The 18,692-nt window shown below is 37.5% G+C and overlaps 1 protein-coding gene across 1 annotated transcript in view; it reads left to right on the top strand.

Annotated features, from left to right (window-relative positions):
- The window catches only part of col23a1b (collagen type XXIII alpha 1 chain b), a 123,542-nt gene extending 105,608 nt beyond the window's left edge, over window positions 1-17,934 (top strand). Inside the window, 23 exon segments of the mRNA XM_077578727.1 lie at window positions 2,392-2,466; window positions 3,472-3,588; window positions 6,969-6,995; window positions 7,138-7,164; window positions 7,281-7,334; window positions 7,432-7,491; window positions 7,595-7,630; window positions 8,019-8,096; window positions 8,705-8,728; window positions 10,339-10,383; window positions 10,529-10,573; window positions 10,660-10,740; window positions 11,173-11,226; window positions 11,555-11,629; window positions 11,708-11,734; window positions 11,812-11,871; window positions 11,960-12,031; window positions 12,118-12,144; window positions 12,231-12,284; window positions 13,283-13,369; window positions 13,544-13,642; window positions 14,659-14,697; window positions 16,076-17,934. Of these exon segments, the coding sequence (XP_077434853.1) occupies window positions 2,392-2,466; window positions 3,472-3,588; window positions 6,969-6,995; window positions 7,138-7,164; window positions 7,281-7,334; window positions 7,432-7,491; window positions 7,595-7,630; window positions 8,019-8,096; window positions 8,705-8,728; window positions 10,339-10,383; window positions 10,529-10,573; window positions 10,660-10,740; window positions 11,173-11,226; window positions 11,555-11,629; window positions 11,708-11,734; window positions 11,812-11,871; window positions 11,960-12,031; window positions 12,118-12,144; window positions 12,231-12,284; window positions 13,283-13,369; window positions 13,544-13,642; window positions 14,659-14,697; window positions 16,076-16,126 (1,314 nt within the window). The 3' untranslated portion in view covers window positions 16,127-17,934.
- Window positions 17,935-18,692: the final 758 nt, after the last annotated feature.

Below are 18,692 nucleotides of genomic sequence, written 5' to 3'. Positions count from 1 at the left end.
TAATTGAGAAGCACTGATTTACAACATATGGGTGTCTGTATCGAGAAAAGATATAAATAATTTTTGACATATTGTGCCGTTTAAAAAGGTAATATTAAGGCTTTTTCTACATCATGCATGCTCCACCAATGCCCTGATGAGTACAAAGAGCCCTGACTGTTTTACTCTGACTGCACCTATCAGCTTTTATCTTCGCTTTATAGTAGAGTGCGCGGACCCTGCACACTCTACAGTTTCTTTGGGGAGGGGAGGGGCTCTCGCTTTCAGATCGTACACGTACTCGCACGCGCACCATGAAAGGAGCCTGACACCAATGCTGCAGTTACGCTTTGGGCCAGAGGTGGCAGTCACGAGTAAAAAAAAAAAAAAAGTGACAAACTGCACAGATTCTTTAAAAATGATGACGACACAGCAATGATTATGGTTGATTATAGTTTTAGAAATTTCATTAATGCATTCAAAAAGATTGAACAAATAAGAAAAACTCAGTTTGGCCAGGATATCAATCATTTTAGGCTAAATAGTACGCCCAGTCGTTAATTTCCTACCATAGCCTCTTCCACCTTGGAACTCTTTTAAGAGGCAAGGAGAAAACATGCAAACCGGGAAATGACAATGAATCTCTGTCAACCTTTCACTTCCTGTCAATCGCTCATTTTGAGTGCCTTCGTCAAGCGAGAGCGCCTCCTTGAGAACTGATGACAATCGCAGGATAACGGCAGCATTAAAACATCATCAAATGTCCTTGGGAGCGACTAAAGGTCATATGCAGTGCAGGAATAAAACCGCCTGCCTTCACAGCTTCCAATGCATATGGAGGAGATTGCCGCTGCATTGTTTAGGTTAGTTTCAGTTGAGTTGAAAAACGAGACGACATATTCCGGTTTCATCCTCGACCAAAGCATTCCTTCCCCCCCACCACCACCCCACGGAATAAACGGCACGGTGGTTTAATGTCTTACTATCGAGCTATGGTCTGATAAAAATGAGGGATCGGAGAAGCCCAATGTGAAACAGACACGCTTGTAAGGCATGTAAAGAGAATGTGCGTGAGCGGTATTGTCAAGAGAACAGATTATACAGACCAAAAAAAAAATGCTGAAAGGTTTTGAAAAATGGGAAACAAGTCAAACTGCCTTGCACTCGCCACAGCCTGTTAATAGAAACCTGATGAAAATGACTCTTCTTGTCAACTTGCGGTTCATCCTTTATTCCTTATTAACCCTCGAGAATCCACGGGGTCAAATTTGCCCCCTATAAATTCTGCTACTCAAATAACAAAGACCTTTTTTTTTTCCAGCAGTGATTTTGTCCCTGTGTTCTTATTTCCATTGGCCAAAGTGTGTTTGTACATTCAAAATCCAGTTCTAAAATGCAACAAATAAAACAAAAAAAATATATTGTTCAATGTAGCTGTGTATTTGATTGATTATTTTCTTAAATTCTAAATAGTTTACTGACAGTTTTTGTTATTCAGATTTTTCGAAATGATACCCCTAAATCCCAAAAGGGTCAAATTTCGCCCTAATCCCAAATTAGGGAATAAAGGGTTAAAATTGAAAAAACATATATTTTGGTGTTCAGTGAATTTATAGCAGTCATTTAATGTATAATTCATAATTTTCCAAAGAAGAAAAGGGTTCTTGGGTTCTCCAGGGTTTAAGCTTCACTCCATCCTCCTTTACATTCAATCGACTTCTGATGGGAACTCAAGCAGGGAAGCTTCACTAAAGTTCTTCATTTGCTCCGGAAAATAAATCACCCAAAACCGTACCTTGACATTTATATTTTGTGCATGCACAGTACTGTTTATAGCGGATGTGTGTGCGCATTAGTGGAGCACAATCCTAAATCCTTGAGAAGTCTTTATATTTTTGTTATTTTATTTGTTAATAATGTTTTTATATTCCTTTTATGTTGTTGTCTGAAATCTCAATGAGATCTCAATGACATCAAGTGGTTAATAAAGGCCAAATAAAATTTCTCTACCAATCTAGCCACATTCAAGGTGCTCACCTGTCACTTCCTCTTCTCAGGGTCCGCCTAACTACAACACATTTGCAGGACTGCACAGTAATCAGATTCTCACTGTCAAGGTTTGTCCTTAGCAGTGAACTCTTTGGTTTGCCTCCCAGCAGTCGTTGCTCTCTGCCGGGCTGCTGATCTGTCTCTCGAACCACCCTCCCTGAGAGATTTCTCTTTCCTCTTGCCTGCTGATCACTCCTCTCTTGTTCCCACAGCTGTTCTGCTCCCAGAAGCCCCTCACCCCTGATTTCCGCACCCGTTCTATTGCTACCTCCCACCTGATGCCGTTTCTCTACTTTTAACTGACCTCTGCTTCTTCTTTCTTCCTTTCTTTGCATTTGCTGCATCTGATGCTACTTCTGTTAGATGGTCTATCCAAGATTTGATCATGGCTTTCTGGCTGGTGACCAGTCCAGCACCTTTCAGAGACGTTTTCTGAAGGTATACCGCAACTAAGGCTTGTGTGCTGTTTTAAAAGGGAAGTCAAGTAGAAGAAAAGAACTAATCTTGACCATAATATGTTCTATGTGCCCCCACTAGTCTAAACACAGTGTTAGATTAAAATCTACCTGTTTTTATCCATCTCAGGGGGCGGCCATTTTGCATTGTATTGCTGCACTTACTGTTGATTTAAAAAAAAAAATGACATCACAGTAGCTCGGGTAATGACCTCACCTGTTTTCTGGGTTTGGTCATGTGATGTTCACAAGCTGAGCCCACTGTGATGCCATTTTCAGTTCAACGCAGTATTAATCAGGATATTAAGTTTAGTGGGTGCATAGAACATATTATTTCAAGATTATTATTTTTTTGACTTCCTTTTTAGCACTTTAACTAAACTCTCATTTTAATCAGCTCTAGCCTTTTCTGTTAATGATTGTTTAAATTGAAAGAGATGAGTTTTTATCTTTGGTCCTAGTTCTCGCATCTCCTGCATGTTTTTGAATGAACATGACTTTCTTCATCACTTATCAGTTAGTTTGTTACATTTTAATTAGTCAACGTAATCATTATTATTACTTTTCTGTTTTTTTAATTCCATTATACACATTACGTTATTATTTGCCTTGTTTAAATCACTGCAACCTTAGAGTAAGGCATTTGGCATCAATCATGATTCAAAGTTGTTAGAGGTAAAGATCAGGTCCTATTCTGTTGTTGTTCAGGCATTAAAAAAAATAAAAATACAGCATTCTTGCTAATGCTCCCATGTGTCCAAAAAATACATTAGAGCAAAACTGAGAATAATAGCCAGCACTGTCTGTCAACTCAAGCAGTGCAGGCCCAGTATTGACATGAAAAGCACACATTGTTTTCCACACATATTGTGGATCTTTGCTGATTAGGCGTTTTGCTTTCATGTGGAGAGACAAATCACTCTCCCAAGTGTTTTCATTTTCTCCATTCAATCCCTCATTCTTATTTTTTTTTACTGCCTTTCTTCAGGGTGACCAAGGGCAGGCTGGACCTGCCGGCCCGCCCGGCCCCCCAGGTCCCTCAGGTCCCAGAGGCCCCCCTGGGAACACCGGCAAAGATGGACCTCGTGGCCCACCAGGAGAGCCAGTAAGAACCTTTTGCGTTTTGCTGTCATGTGAAAGTCGGCTGTTTGATCCTCGCCTTCCCCAAGTCATGTGTCGTTGTGTCCTTGGGCAAGGCGCTTCACACAAATTGCTTCCAGTGCTAGTCACACTGGTGTATGGAAGGTGCAAATGTTTGGTGGTGGTCGGAGGGGCCGTAGGCGCACACTGGCAGCCACGCTTCCGTCAGCCTGCCCTAGGGCAGCTGTGGCTACTTAAGTAGTAGCTTACCGCCACCGCATTGTGAATGTGTGAGTGCATGAATAATGTATCCATTCCATTGTAAAGCGTCTTTGAGTGTCTAGAAAAGCGTTATATAAATCTGATGCATTATTATCAGTAGTATTCTTTAGTAATTAATGTACTAAAAAACACACACACACACAAATTCTTATCATAATATTTTTTGCGTTTTCCCCCCTCACTTCTCAGTCCCTATGTTGAGTTTGTGACAGTTAAAGATGAAAATATTAAGTTTAGTGTACATTCTGTACTGTAGAGTAAGTGTTATCTAGCTTTATTGTTTTTATTTTTTTTTAAATACAGCACGGTACATTCAACCTAACAAAGTCCCAGCAGGTTTTGTGAAGCAGAGCTGTAATTAATGCAGGAGGTCCCTGAATTTTGTAGTTTTATAAACAATGTGCTTTATAAATGCTAAGTTTTACCATTACTGTATTTACAATTGTCAGTTTAAAATAAAAAAGACTGCCTTTAGTTCATATGTATAAAAAAATAAGTTCTTTTTTTTTTCTATAAAAAAAAGTACTATAGACCATTAATGTTCAATGAACACCAGATGTCATTTTTACGTTAAGTGGAGTTCTCAGTAGTTGCTGAAAGTAACAAATAAAGTAATTTTTAATTCAATTTTTTTTTTTTTAGATCAAGTGAACAATTAAGTAATTGTTATTTTTCAAAACAAATCATCAGTAAAGCAACTACGTTACTTTTTCAAGGTAACTGTGGGTAACATTGCTTAGCAGTATGATTATTATTATTGCAGCTGCTTGGAATATAATGAGGGGCAGCTGTCAATATGATGGAGTGCAGTTCCACACCACTGCAACCTCCTCACAAAATTAATTGTGAGGATCTTTTAGACCTTGTAAATTAAAAGTGAGCATCATCTCAAATGGATGACGCTCTTATATAACTGCCGTTCATGAATTGTTAAGTGGCAACGGTATACTCTCCTTCAATCCAGTCTGCCAGTGAGCTACGGCATAACTCAAATCAGCTGCAAAACATCCCTTGTGGCTTCATCTGATTGACATACGACAGCAGCCACAAGTTTCTTCCACCAAGTGCCCACCATAGCATCAACCCCGCACCCACCTTCCAGGACCTTTTTCTAAACAACCAGTCTTGAGTTCTCTGGTAGTTCGCCTGCCCCCACCAAACAATAGCTGTGCCTCTCGCCTAAGGCCGTTTATGTTTCTCAAGATAACTTTCCCACAGCTCAGTTCATACTGTACACAGTGGCAACATAAAGCTGTGGTTATGGGATGGAAGACTTAATAGTTTTGATTTACTCAAAGGAATGACTACTATGTTTCCTTTAAGTGGCACAGGAGTGTTTAGGGACTGAGTTGGTGTGTTGACAATAAGATCATGAGTATAAACAGACACAAAGAGAAGGTCCCTCGACATAGACAATTTCACATCAACTTTGCATGCTGATTAAAGGAATTGCCAAACTCCAAGCAGTGAAACAAAGCTTTGTATCACAGAGGGCTTCTCCATGTTGTGTGCAGATGTCTGATTTCAGACGTTTCTGCAAGCCAGTCTGAGCCATTGCGCTCGGTCCTGTCATGTATGTCATATAACTATAAATTGAAAGGAAGTAATGGAATGACAGCTATTTCAAGTGTCAGCTAATTTATCGTATCTAATTTACCTAACCTGTGTGGCTTTGGATTGTGGGTAGGAAACTAAAGTAGGAGAAAAAACACACAAGCATGAGGAGAACATGCAAACTCTACACAAGGAGGCTGGAGCTTATTATTATTATTATTATTAAATTACATTAGTTTATTTTCTAAAAAAAAAATCACTTCCCTGTACAAACTGCACTGAAAAGCATTTCATTATTATTTTTTTTATTAACTTTTATGAGATTTGATTTTTTTTTTTTTTAGCAATATATATTTGACTGCCTTTACAAAGATAGCTATGCTTATTTTTGCCTTCATGTAAGTAGTTTGTGGTCATGTAGAACTGGCTTTAAAGATTTTAAATAGAGATGAGGCATTATTTCAAGGTATCGGTTCTCGTGACAGCTTTGGCCATTTTATGATGAGGAACTATAAATTATAAGAAAAGAAAATTGCCATTCATGCAATTTTAACAAAAAAATGATAATCATTGATTTTTGGGGGGGAATTTTATGTATCAAAAGTATTCGTGCTATTGGTGCTTGGTATCGGTGACTACTCATGACTTGAGTACTCATACTGGTATTGGTCTGAAAAAAGTAATATTGAACATCCCTAATTTTATATATTGATAATATTTCGACTCACATATTGATATTGTTATAAAACAGATGTATGTACTGTATTTTATTATTTATATACAGTGCATCTATATATAAAATGTGTTTAATGTAGAGGACTTCAAATTTACAAACACGAAAGGTGCCTCCCATTCAGTGGGGGCCCTGAAACATGACTTTAATAGGGTATTTTTTAGGCTTTAAATAGCCCCCAAAACACATGTTTGTGTATGTGTGGGGCAATAGCACGCTGGCAAGCTAAGCTCATAAGATGCTCTGCCATGCACGACTTCATAACAGATGTTGAGCGGCTCAAACGACCAACTGGCCCTCACGAATTGTTGTGTTTACTTAAAACGAGCCTAATTGCTGCCAGAAATGGGATATGGCATTTGGTGTTTGAGTTGTAGCTGTTGTGGATTGTTTCTCTTTTTATACAATTTGATTTTAACATTTATGGCTTAATCTGCAGTTTCCCTAAATATTTTTTAATGCAGTATGTTTAGATACAGATGACTGACAAATGCAATGAATTAACTACTGAACATCAAGTCATTTTTTAGCTAGAATGAGCCTCCAATGATTGCCTGAATTTAACTGATGTGGTGTTAAGATATTCTCCATTGGTTTGGATGATTATAGACAGCGGTACAGTCTAGAATGTGTTTTAAGTGTCCAGCTGTTATTAATCTGCTTAAGTCCTCTGTAATGGGGCACTGTTGGACATTGTTGCTCCATTTACCATTAATAGTATATTGCACTTGAAATTCAGCGTTGCTTCCCTTGTTGAATACTGCCACCTAGTGGCCATAGTTAGAGCACAATCAGTACAGGTGATTCTTTCTAATTCATTTCCTCTGTGCCTTCAGGGTTTTCAAGGTCGTGATGGCATTGAGGTGAATATATCTCACATTTTTGTGTTTTTGTTTGACTCTTAAGCAAACTCACATTTGTATTACTTTAATGTGATCTGTTTTGTCTGCCTTAACTAATACTGTACTAGAAAATATAAATATTTGTCTTTTATTCCTGCTTCAGGGGACTCAAGGATTGCCTGGAAAGTCGGTAAGGTTAATACTGACTTAAGTACAGTATTTGGATAATACTTGTTCGAAATGCTTTCTCTTGATTGTGCAAGTTTTGTTTTTTGTAATAGCATATTGTTTATTTGTCGCTTTCAGGGAGAAGATGGGGAACCTGGATATCCTGGACCACAGGGTCCTCCAGGGGCAAAGGTAGGAGAGATCCAGAGATACTGCATCTTTTTTTTCCCCGCATTCTTTTCACCTGGCATATGCTGGACCACTTACGGGTTTACTGTGTGTGAAATAGGGTGAGCCGGGAATGGGAGAAAAAGGAGAGAGGGGCATGGATGGACTGCCAGGATTAACGGTAAAACATTGAAACAAATTCCAAAGCATGCATTAGAATTGTATTTTACTTTTTAGAACATTATGAGTATGTTTCTGTGTATTGAACCATTTTTGTCACACAGGGAGATAAAGGAGAAGTAGGAGACCAAGGTCCCATGGTGAGTACATAACCCAAAAGAAGTTTAGCAAACCAATTTAGCATGGGATCCAAATTACTAATTTGGTTCCTTCTCGAGGATCCTCAAATGTATCATGTAAGCCATAATACAGTACAGTGGTCCTCAAAGTGGTCTTGTTCTGAACAAATAGATTATATTGGATTTTTTTTTTTTTTTATGTTTGTTAACATTATGCAGTTTAAATATTTAATTCAGTGAATCTTTTGAATACCACTTAAAACTTTGTGCCTACTTGATGTCCAATGAAGAAGCCCAAAGTCTTTGAACTTATTTTATTGTTGCTCTATTTTTTACATAATAGTGTGTGTTTTGTATTCTGATGTCATGGTATGGTTTTGTTTCCATATTTGGTCATCTTTTTTTTTAGGGTTATCCTGGTGAAAAGGGCATTTCGGGCACTTCAGACATCATTGACTTCAATGGGAAGCTTCTTGATGCGTTCCAGGTGAGAAGACGAATTTTGGAATATGTCCTATCACGTTTGCGATACAATGGAGCCAACAAAGTAAAACGCTCCAAAAGTAATCTAATTTGAATATCTACGGAAGCGTATTGCTGCCACACCAAGAAAAGAAGAAAACAAGAGCCATATCACGTTTTAACATGATAATTTTCATGTTTTTACATGATAAATTTGATATTTTAACATAATATTTATCATGTTAGAACGTAATATGACTCTTGTTTTTGTTTTGTTTTTCATAATGTGGCAGCAATACGCAACCAAAATATTCTGGTGAAAAAATATGCTTCAAAAGTCAAGCAAAATACAGTGTTCAAACTATCTTAATCCACAATATCAAGAAATCTTTAGTTCAGTGATCCTCTTGAGACTCCCTTTCCATTATTTCCAATCGGAAAAATCTCTTTTGAAACTTGGAATTAAAAGTCCCATAATGCAATATGTTTAATTTTGGAGGTTCCATTTTATATCCATGTATTACTTTTTGAGAGGCATCCCCTTATCATTCCATCTTAAAGTCATTACTTATTAAAGACAACTAAAGGATAAAAACAAGATAGTGATGCTGCATGATTTGTTTTGTTTCACAGGCCATCAACACAATCAGTATTTCGGTAATCTACATCAGTTTTTGCATGGTCTTTTGTGGTGTAAACAGTGACTAACACACACACATAAAAATATATCACATATCATATGTAGACTCACATAGGCTTGAACAAGCACTGTTCTTTAACCAATATGCCCTTTGTCGCAAAACCCTTCATAAATGTCACTCTAGACACCATATTGAAAAAGATTTTTATTGAATTTGTCTGCTGCTTTAGCCATCTGGTGAGAACCGCGAAGCCCCTTATCCATTAGAGCGGCGATTACAGAAGCACGCTCAATCATGCAGAAACATCAACAGCCTTTGTCACGTTGTTTTGAGTGTGTTTTCATGCCATCTCGTGCCTCACAATATATGGAGCAAGCATGGTGTTTCTGTGTTTGTGCTGTTCCCCATTAGTCAGCTGGTGCACAATTTAAAGGAATGCTTAGCAAAGAACATCACGTCCCTCTCGGCTGCGTCCCCTGCTACATGCTAATGCCAGATGGTTATCTCTGCCCGTGGTGTGTGTATTTAATTTAACAACAACTACTAACAGAGCTAGGTTCCCCTGAGCAATTCTGTCGAAGCAGCACGATATGGTTAGGAAATAGTCAGGGAACACGTGAACATGAGATATTATCAGAAGCCTTTCAAGAAGGAAGCAGCCTTTCGCTTGATACCATAACGCACATTCTCGGCTGGACTTATGGAAGCAGGAATGTGGTCGTATGACTTCACTCATTTGTGTGAAATATCTAAACGATAGTGAACCTTCATGATTTAAAAAAAAAAAAAAAAAAAAGATGAAAATTCACTTCATACCATTCTTTCTCGATCGTTTGCATGGATCACCTTCCTTTTTCCGTGATGGATGTTTGCAGATCAAATGCTGAGTTGTAAACAACCAAAGGTTGCCATGGCTTTAATCGAAGACATAAATTAGATGGCAGACAGGAGAGAGGCATTTACGCCTCCAGGAGGAAATATTGTTTACTTTTTTTATGACTTCAAGATGACTGAGTACTTCGAAGGGAAAAGTATTAAGTGTAGCATTGTGAATTTTTGTGGATTTAGGTGCCTGATTTAAGGGACTCCTCAAATAGCGTACAAATTGCTTCGGGATGACTATATAATAAATAGAATGCACTGGGATTGTTGACATGTTTCATACACTAACAAGAATAGTCACTTGCTCCTCCTGAGTCACAGTTTGCAATTTGCAGTGATGTTGAAAAGCATTGTATTAAATTGAGAGGTGTTTCTAACAGTATTTGTGATGCCATATAGGAATAAAGAATAGGAAAAAAAATTGAACCAACTCCGTGATGCACTGCAGCTTTACATCTGAGCAAAGTTCAACTACAATAAGATGAGATCACCTTTATTAGTCCCACATTAACATATTGCTAAATGGTTAGCTTTTGTGCTCCTTTAAAGGGGAGCACAGTGTGCACCTGGGAAAAAAAAAATCTGCACACTATTTATTCTCTTTAGTGTTTTCATAGCTACTGGCTGCAGTTAGCAATTTTACTCCTAACCAGTTAACAAGTTGAACATGGCAGAAAAAAAAAGGTTTAAAATAGTAGATAGCCATAAGCATAACTAAACGTTTTTTGTTGCTTGTTTCACCAGGGTCCACCTGGACCACCTGGCCCCCCAGGTCTCCAAGGAGAAAAGGTATTGTAATATTATCATCATTATCATCGCCCAGATTTAACAATAAGACTAATTACACTCTGGTCGCTTTATTATAGGCTGATGTTACTTTAGGTCATGTTCATTACTTAAGAATGTTTTTTGTTTGTTTGTTTGTTTGTTTCAGGGGGAGCTTGGTTTACCTGGTCCAGCTGGGATGGATGGGGAGAAGGTGCGCAAAAGAAAGTTAGGAAATACTGTCTGTTGTTTTTGGCTGTTCACTATTACAAATCTGTATTTTTTTTTTACCCCCATCAGGGACCTAGAGGTGATGTGGGTGAAATAGGGCGACACGGAGAAAGAGGAGAAAAGGGAGAGATGGGCCTTTCTGGGCCTGCGGTAAGTTGTGAGTGAGCAAATGCACATAGTAAATTTATTACAGTAATTTCTGGACTACAAGGCGCACCTGACTATAAGCCACGCTAGCTAAATTTGGGGAATACTTGAGTTTGTTACACATATAAGTCAAAACCGACTAGACGCAAATTGTCTCTCTCTGGTTCTGTCTCTCCTACTGTATTTGGGCTCACTTGGTTTGTTTTGCTCTGCCTAACGCTCTTGCGCTTCCTTTATAGTGCGCCCCCTTGTAATCTGATGGATAAGCCGCACCTTTTTATTAGCCGCAGGTTGGAATGCAAGTAGGGGCTTGTAGTCCAGATATTACTGTAGGTACACCTGCTCAACCTACTGATATCTATATCAACAATTCTATTTTCCCAAAAAGAATAATAATGTTTTTGTTCAAGTTCAATTATGTCTTTGTCACAAAAGGGCATGGATGGACAGAAAGGAGAAAAGGGTGACTGCAGACTGGACGACAACCTGGTCAGTGGACTTGATTTATTGTCATTGCTAAAGTGTCATTGATATTTTTAAATCTTTACTTAAAATGGAATTAAGATTCCTAAGAAGTTGAATGTTAATGTTGAGAGATGTTGACAAAGCTTCTTAAATGTTAAAATACTGTCTATCATACATGTCGCACATGCCACAAACGAGCCAAGTGTTTTCTCGCAATAGCGTACTTGAGTCTTTGACAGAACGATAAGGTAAAAAGATTCATGATGTCAAATCTTTTACTATCTACTGCAATTGACTCCTCAGCTATTCCGAATGGTTTCACACGGTGATTCCTTAACTTTTATTCACTCAGGTTCAAATGATATCCCAGCCAGGCCCTCCTGGCCCACCAGGTCCACCGGGACTTGCTGGGTCACCTGGATCCATGGTGAGTACAATTTTCATTATTGCAAAAAAAAGCAGAAGATATTTAAGCAATCATAGATTCACATCAAATATTTTTCAGGGGCTGCATGGAATGCCTGGTCCAAAGGTAAGCATGCGACCTCTCAATTCAGTGGATGCTGTGCCATGTTGTTTGGTGCTTAAGTTCCTGTATTGGCAATGCAGGGGGAGCCAGGAGTTGGGATAAAGGGGGAGAGAGGAGACGCCGGTTTTCCAGGACACAAAGTGAATAACGCCAAGCTGATGCAAGCATATTGTTAAGAAAACAGACATATAGCAGCAATGATCATCTGCTTTTGTGCTATAATCGCAGGGATTGGACGGACTTCAGGGTTCTCCTGGGTCTCCGGGCCTTGTGGGTCTTCCAGGGTCCAAAGGAGAAAAGGTAGGCAGTTGACCACATCCACAATTTGAACATCTATCATTGTAAAACTTCATACTAAGAAATATATCATGTGAATCATCTCACAGGGTAGGCCAGGGGAACCCGGACTTGACGTGAGTGTCTAAGAATTTTAATGGGATGGCTTCTAATTATCCCGCTCAGAAGCTGCACTCTGACCTCTTTGTTGATCTTTTCGCAGGGTTTCCCAGGCCTCATGGGAGAGAAAGGTGACAGGGGGGAACGAGGAGATAAGGTTGGTACAAAAAAAAAAAATCCAGAAATGTTTTCTTAAGGAGCAGAACCAGTGAAATTTTTATTGGCACGTTAATATTTCATACAACAGCACTTACGGACATTACAACAATTCTTAAGACTTGTACATGTCGGAGACGGGGAAGATGGAATTGAGGGTTGAGGGTAGGACGTGATAGAACCCGGGTGAACAAGCAGCTCAGCAGTGCTGCGGACGTCACAGGGAAGAAATGTGCGAGCCAACAAAGGCGATGAAAGCAGGATCATGTATGCGTATGTTATTGTGGATGTGGATGTATGCTAGTGTCCCCCGCAGATGCACCATGCATATCGTCTCATTGTCGTGGAGACCACCACCCAAGGTTTATGCCACAGCTGTCCTAAATAGCAGCAGTGATAATTAAAATAAGCATTGTAATTTTTCTTTAATACAGTAGTTGATACACTATATGTAAAAAATAAATAAATAACCAAAACGACATTTTTAGGTCTAAAATATATTATTGTTATCATTGAAAATAATAATAAAATAATAAATTCTGTTTGTTTTTTTTTAACATATATGCATAATTCGCCGCATCAAATTTGAGAATAAAAAGAATAACTGGAATAGTAAAATGTTGAAAGCGCACTGAAATTAAAATCACACAAATGTGATAAATTTGTAAAGCACTATACTGTATAAGTACACAGCAGGTGCTTATAATAATTTGTTTCTAGTTTGACCAGGTTTTGAAGTTTATTATTGTGGCTGTAATTTGCAGTGGTATTTCTAATATTTTAACTGGTTTACTGTTCTTCATTTAGCTATAGTTGAACAGGGGAAATAAGAGACAGTAGCCCTCTGACAGCTTCAATCAAAATGTTAATCTTTGTAAAGGCATCATGTTGGTGTAAATGAACTTGTACGTGATAAATCTTGTATGAATATGTCAGGGTAAATAAATGTTGGTTGCTTTTAGTAACCCGGAGTGTGTGAACTGTTTTGTTTTCATCCAGGGTGACAGAGGAAGTGTTGGAAAGAGAGGACTGAAGGGTCAGAAGGGAGAACAGGGTCCTCCAGGCCTGGACCAACCCTGTCCTGTGGTACGACACCTCCGACCCATATTACTGACCACTACTTAATGTATCTGTCGTGTTTTACTTTCTTCCTGTTTCTCATGTATCTCTCTTACTGCTCAAATTCCAATTTTCCATTTTCTTCTTCTCTGTAAGTTTCTTCATCCAAGTTGTGAATGTGTAACCGACTCTTGCTAACAGGGTTGTGATGACAAAAAAGATCTCACTGTGAAAGGAGCACTTTCGTCTCCTCCAACTCCTCTTCTTCCTCCTTCCTCCCCTGTGGCTCCTTGTCCTGTGGTACAGTATTACTGCTCCTTCCTCTACTGTACTTTGGCTATATGTGTGTGTTTATCTAATTTGTGCGTCTTTGTCGACTTCGTTGAACCCTGTTGTTTGCATGGTGACACTGATAAAGGTTAGTTATTCTCAGGGTAAAGTATTTTGTTAAATAAACCAGAAGCAAAACGAAAAACTTGGAACTTGAAAAATATAAGATAATCGTTAATACTGAAGATTGTTTTACATCACACTCACGCAGAGGATACATTTTATATTGTACTTGTGTACAATGGATATAAAAATTGTGCAAACCCCAGTTTTAATGCCATTTTTTTGTCAAAATGAGATTTATATACATTAAGTTTTTTTTAAATCCACTATAACCTGTACAAGTCAATTGAAAAATGCCACCAGTTCAAGTGCTGGCTGTGATTAACCCAAAAATAAATTACGTTTCCTGACATGTTTTTCTTTCCAGCAGAAACTTTGTGCTTTCTTTGAACTTCCTTCCACCTTGACAAACTACTATCATTGGTTCCATCAAACAATAACACATTTTCACGCTTTAATTTGTGAGATATTAAGAGTGCTTTTGCAAAATTTTGAAAGCAAGGTTGAACATTTAGCCATAATTCCCAAAGGTATGTTTGGCGTAAGCACAACACATCACCAAAAGAAAACCATACCAACAGTGAAAAATGGTGGCAGCGGCATCATCCTTTGTGGCTTTTCTTCATCTAGAACTGGGGCCTTAGTCAAGATGGAGGGAATTCTGACAGGTTCCAAATACCATTCAGTGTTACTGTTAGCACAAAACCTTTTAGCTGCTGCTAGAAAAAAAAAAGAGAGGAAAGACCCACTAGAACACATTAACTTTATTTGGTATTAACAGAGGCACTTTACAAAAGCCTTGCATTTGAACAGGGGTGTGTAGACTTTTAATATACACTCTAAAAATCCAGCAGCATTTTAAATTCCTGTACGTTTTGTGGCTTGTTAATGAACATTTATCAGTTGTTGTTGTTACTCTGCAGGGACATGATGGACTGCCCATACCAGGCTGCTGGCACAAGGTGAGAAATCTAATAGAACATAAAGTTTACCATTAAAATGTTAGTCTTAATTACAACTAACTGGGATAATGACAAACCCCATTTCAATTTAATTGGGACTTGTGTAAAACTTGAATGAAAACGGATTACAATGATTTTCAAATTGTTTTCAACCTATATTCGATTCACTCTAAAACAGTTGGTTCAAAATTAACCTAAATTGGGTCAAAAAGGATCTATCCAGCTTGATGGGTTATTCAATTAACCCAAGAAGTTGGGTCAAATGAAAATTTAAACGAACCGACCCAACTTTTTGAGTTCTTTAACCCAAAGAGTTGGGTCGGTTCATTTCGGACCCAAGTCAATCAGGTTATTCAATTGACCTAAAAAGTTGGGTCAAATAAATAACCTACAAAACAACCCAAATAATTGGGTTGCTTTGTGGGTTAATAATTTAATTGGATCCAACATTTAGGGTTATATAAATCAAAAAGTTAGGTTGCTTCGTTTCTGACACAATTCTATCGGGTTATTCAATTAACCCAAAAGTGCCAAATGAATAATGCACAAAACAACAAGAAAAAGGGCTTGCTTTGTGGTTTATTATTTAATAACTCATAAAATTGGATATTGTTTTTTAGATGTTTGATTGTTTTGTCTAATTTTATTGTAAATACCCCTATCGCAGCTTTTTTGGAACAGGTTGCAGAGTAAATATTAAAAGGAACAAAAGTGTAACAGTTTGAACATTAAACAGCTTGGCTTTGTAGAATATTCATTCAAATTACTATCAGTCGAAAAAATTAAGCAAATTACTGGATTGTTTTTCACATTTTATACAACATCCCAACTTCTTTTGAAATTCGGGTTTGTACACAGGGATAACATGCATACCAGTGTGTGTGCCTATAGTGCTAACATTTGCGCATTTCAATCAGTGAGTTTAAATCAAATGCATCGTAATGATAATGCAATTAACAACCAACTAATCAAGTATCCCCTCTATTCTTCTTTTGCAGTGATGACTATGACTAACCAGCAGCATGGAACCTGTACATATTGTTTTGGCATATATTGCAACTGATTACCAACAACTTTTCATTTGTATTTTTTTTTTTTTAATAAACATTTTTATATAATATATTGAAACATGGACAACTTGGCAGTATTGTAAGAACTCAAGAAAACCATGTTGTCAACTAAGCAACCATGCTTTAACAGAAGAACAAAAACTGAACTGGAAGTGGGACTTTTTAAAGGGCAATCCAGGTGTGCTGAAGTCTCATTGCCTTACTAACCAAGTCTGACTTACTTGGCTTGATGGACGCTTGAATAGATCTCCGCAGTGGCTGATGAAGGAGTGTGCGTCACTCTTTTCATCCACTCTGTTTTCTGAAAGGAGGAGATGGCCAGACAGAAGCTTAAACGCAAGCGTCTTATTCAGCCATGAAGGCGAGCGGGAGAGCCTGCTGGGGGAAAAAGGACACTTAAAGAGAACTTTATGGAGCAGAACACGCCCTGCACAGCCTTTGTGTCTTACTGAACAATTAAACCTTCCAATATGGAAACTCTCCTGGAGGGTTCGACAAATCCACTTCCGCGATGCCCTGGAAGCTCTTGCTGATGATGTGGTGTGACGTCACTGGCAAATAGGGAAGGATTTACAGCACGTTATGATTTTAGTCATCACTTGTTTGGCTATGTAGTGAAGATCTGCCCAAATTACCTGCATAATCATAACCCATGTTGTGGATGAATATAATAGAAATAATAGCTTTTCAAGCACTCTTTTATAGGCTTTCCACTGTTTTTTTTTTCCATATGTGGCACATGGAAATGTGTGTTGTCATGTTACGTTTTGCATTCCTATGCATTGCCATGTTTATTGGCCGATTTGAAGGAGCCGTTACAGTATTCATAGTAAACCAATGCATCATTCAATCAATTTCATCATTTTATGGGTTGAGTTTTAATTGTCTTGAACTGGCATTAATTACCACATGTAATTCAGTTTGACTGATCATGGTCATCTAATCCCAGATGAAGACATTTTTGTTCTTTCTTGCTGCTGATTTAAATGTTTGTTCTTTGTATGATTTTTTTTTTTTTGAGTCATTTAAACTGATGACTGACCGACTAAATTATTTTATTTTGGTCAACTGTCTACCAACTTTTTTTGTTTGGAATTCAGTTGTATTTAGTAATCCTACACTGGCTTTGAATGCCGTTAATGTTTCCATCTTGTGGGCCGTGTTTGAATTGTCATGAAAAAGTTTTAGTCCAAGCGGTAAAAGGACTTTTATTGGTGTATTTTTGTCTACACATGTACATGGCCTGAATAATTTGTTTACTTCGCTGGACTTATATATTTGTCAAGTCTCTATAAATGTGGAACGATGATTTAAAGATACAGGAAAAATACAATTATTTTTGCTACATGTACACAAAACAGAGATGACACCAATGGAACTACATTATTGTGAACGGAAAACTACATTTCACGTTCTTTAAGAACATCAGTAAACCAGTATTTTTTGAAATTGTTCACTTTTAGTTGATTATACAGAATGACTATGCAGGTGTAATATTTCCCAATTCCTTGTGTACTGCAATAGATGGCAAATAGGAAGTTCAAATACTAGTTGGATTATTTCTATTAGTACAACTTTGACTGCAGTTTGTTCAAAAGAAAATGGATAGATTACCTCCTTGTTCTGTCTTAATTATCAATATTCAAGCATTGAAACGTCACCAAAGTAAGTAATACAAGCTTTATACATGTGCCAAAGTTCTATACTAAAGCAACAACAACAAAATCATAGAAGGGTTTGTAGATTCAAGTGAGTCGACTTGTGCATAAACATTCATGTATGTAGTTTTATTTGAAAGGTTTTCTTAACATAAGAAGCTTCCCGTAAGATGTTAACTCAAGCCAGTTTACAGTCACTGTAAAGCATAAAGTATTGCCTTTTGACTGGAAGTTGCGTGGTTATCTTACAATTAACATAGGACTGGGCTTTCTTTTGCAGGTTCTATCAGTTTTAAGCCTTAACAGAGTCAGTAACTAGCACAATGTCTAGATTGTTTGGTGTTGTAGCCAATAATATCACAGTATTAGCTTGACTTTGTGGGAATTTTTGTTTGTGTATTTGGTTGTAAATGAATTAAGCTATTTTTGTAATTGTTGTTTAAATATATTTTTAATTTGGGTCAATTTAACGTGGCTGAAATAAAGTATGGTTTTATGCTTGCCTTGTATCTTGTATCATACACATTTCAATTGATTTAACATAAATGGACATGTTTTGCCTCCAGCCTTAACCTGCAGCTGCAGCCATTGTTTGGGTTCAAGCAGGGAAGATGTGTGAGTGTGTTAAGAAACTTAAAGATAGTATTTTATATGCTGTATTCTCACACAAATATACAATGACAAGGACATCAAAGGTAAATGTTGATCTCAATTTTCCAAATTTATTCGAACTATAGTCGCAAACAGTTTTGATATGTCCCTTTTTAATAAATGATTAAAAAGTTAATTCTGAGACTTAATAACAGCTTACACAATAGTTTGATATTTAAAACGTCATCATAAAAAAGTGACATTAACATTTTCCTGAATTGTTTACATCAACTCTGACCACTCAGTTTTTAATATCAAATAAAGTTGGTGTGAAAACGATTATTTTTGGTGTTTTGTTTGTTTGTGGCTGTCAGTTATTCATGTGTCAAAATTGGGACTTCGTTTGATCAATCAGTTTGTCTGTCCACCACAAAGTTTTTTGTGTGCAGATCAGTTTGATCACTGTATTTGAGATTTCAACAGGTCATCTTTATTTGATGAAGTTATTATCATTTTAAAACATTTTATCCATTTGGTGAAATGTAGAAGACTTTTCCAGTAATTGTACCAAAACAGCTTACAGCATTTCACATTGGTAGCAAAAACAAATTGAAATAAATAAAAATGTGAGGGTAAGTAAATGCATTCAGTAAAGTGAGAAAAATGATAACTACAC

The sequence above is a fragment of the Vanacampus margaritifer genome, chromosome 10, assembly GCF_051991255.1.
Source record: "Vanacampus margaritifer isolate UIUO_Vmar chromosome 10, RoL_Vmar_1.0, whole genome shotgun sequence".
Taxonomy (NCBI): Eukaryota; Metazoa; Chordata; class Actinopteri; order Syngnathiformes; family Syngnathidae; genus Vanacampus; species Vanacampus margaritifer.
Note: the sequence above shows the minus strand (reverse complement) of the source record. Positions and strands in the feature narration are given on the sequence as shown.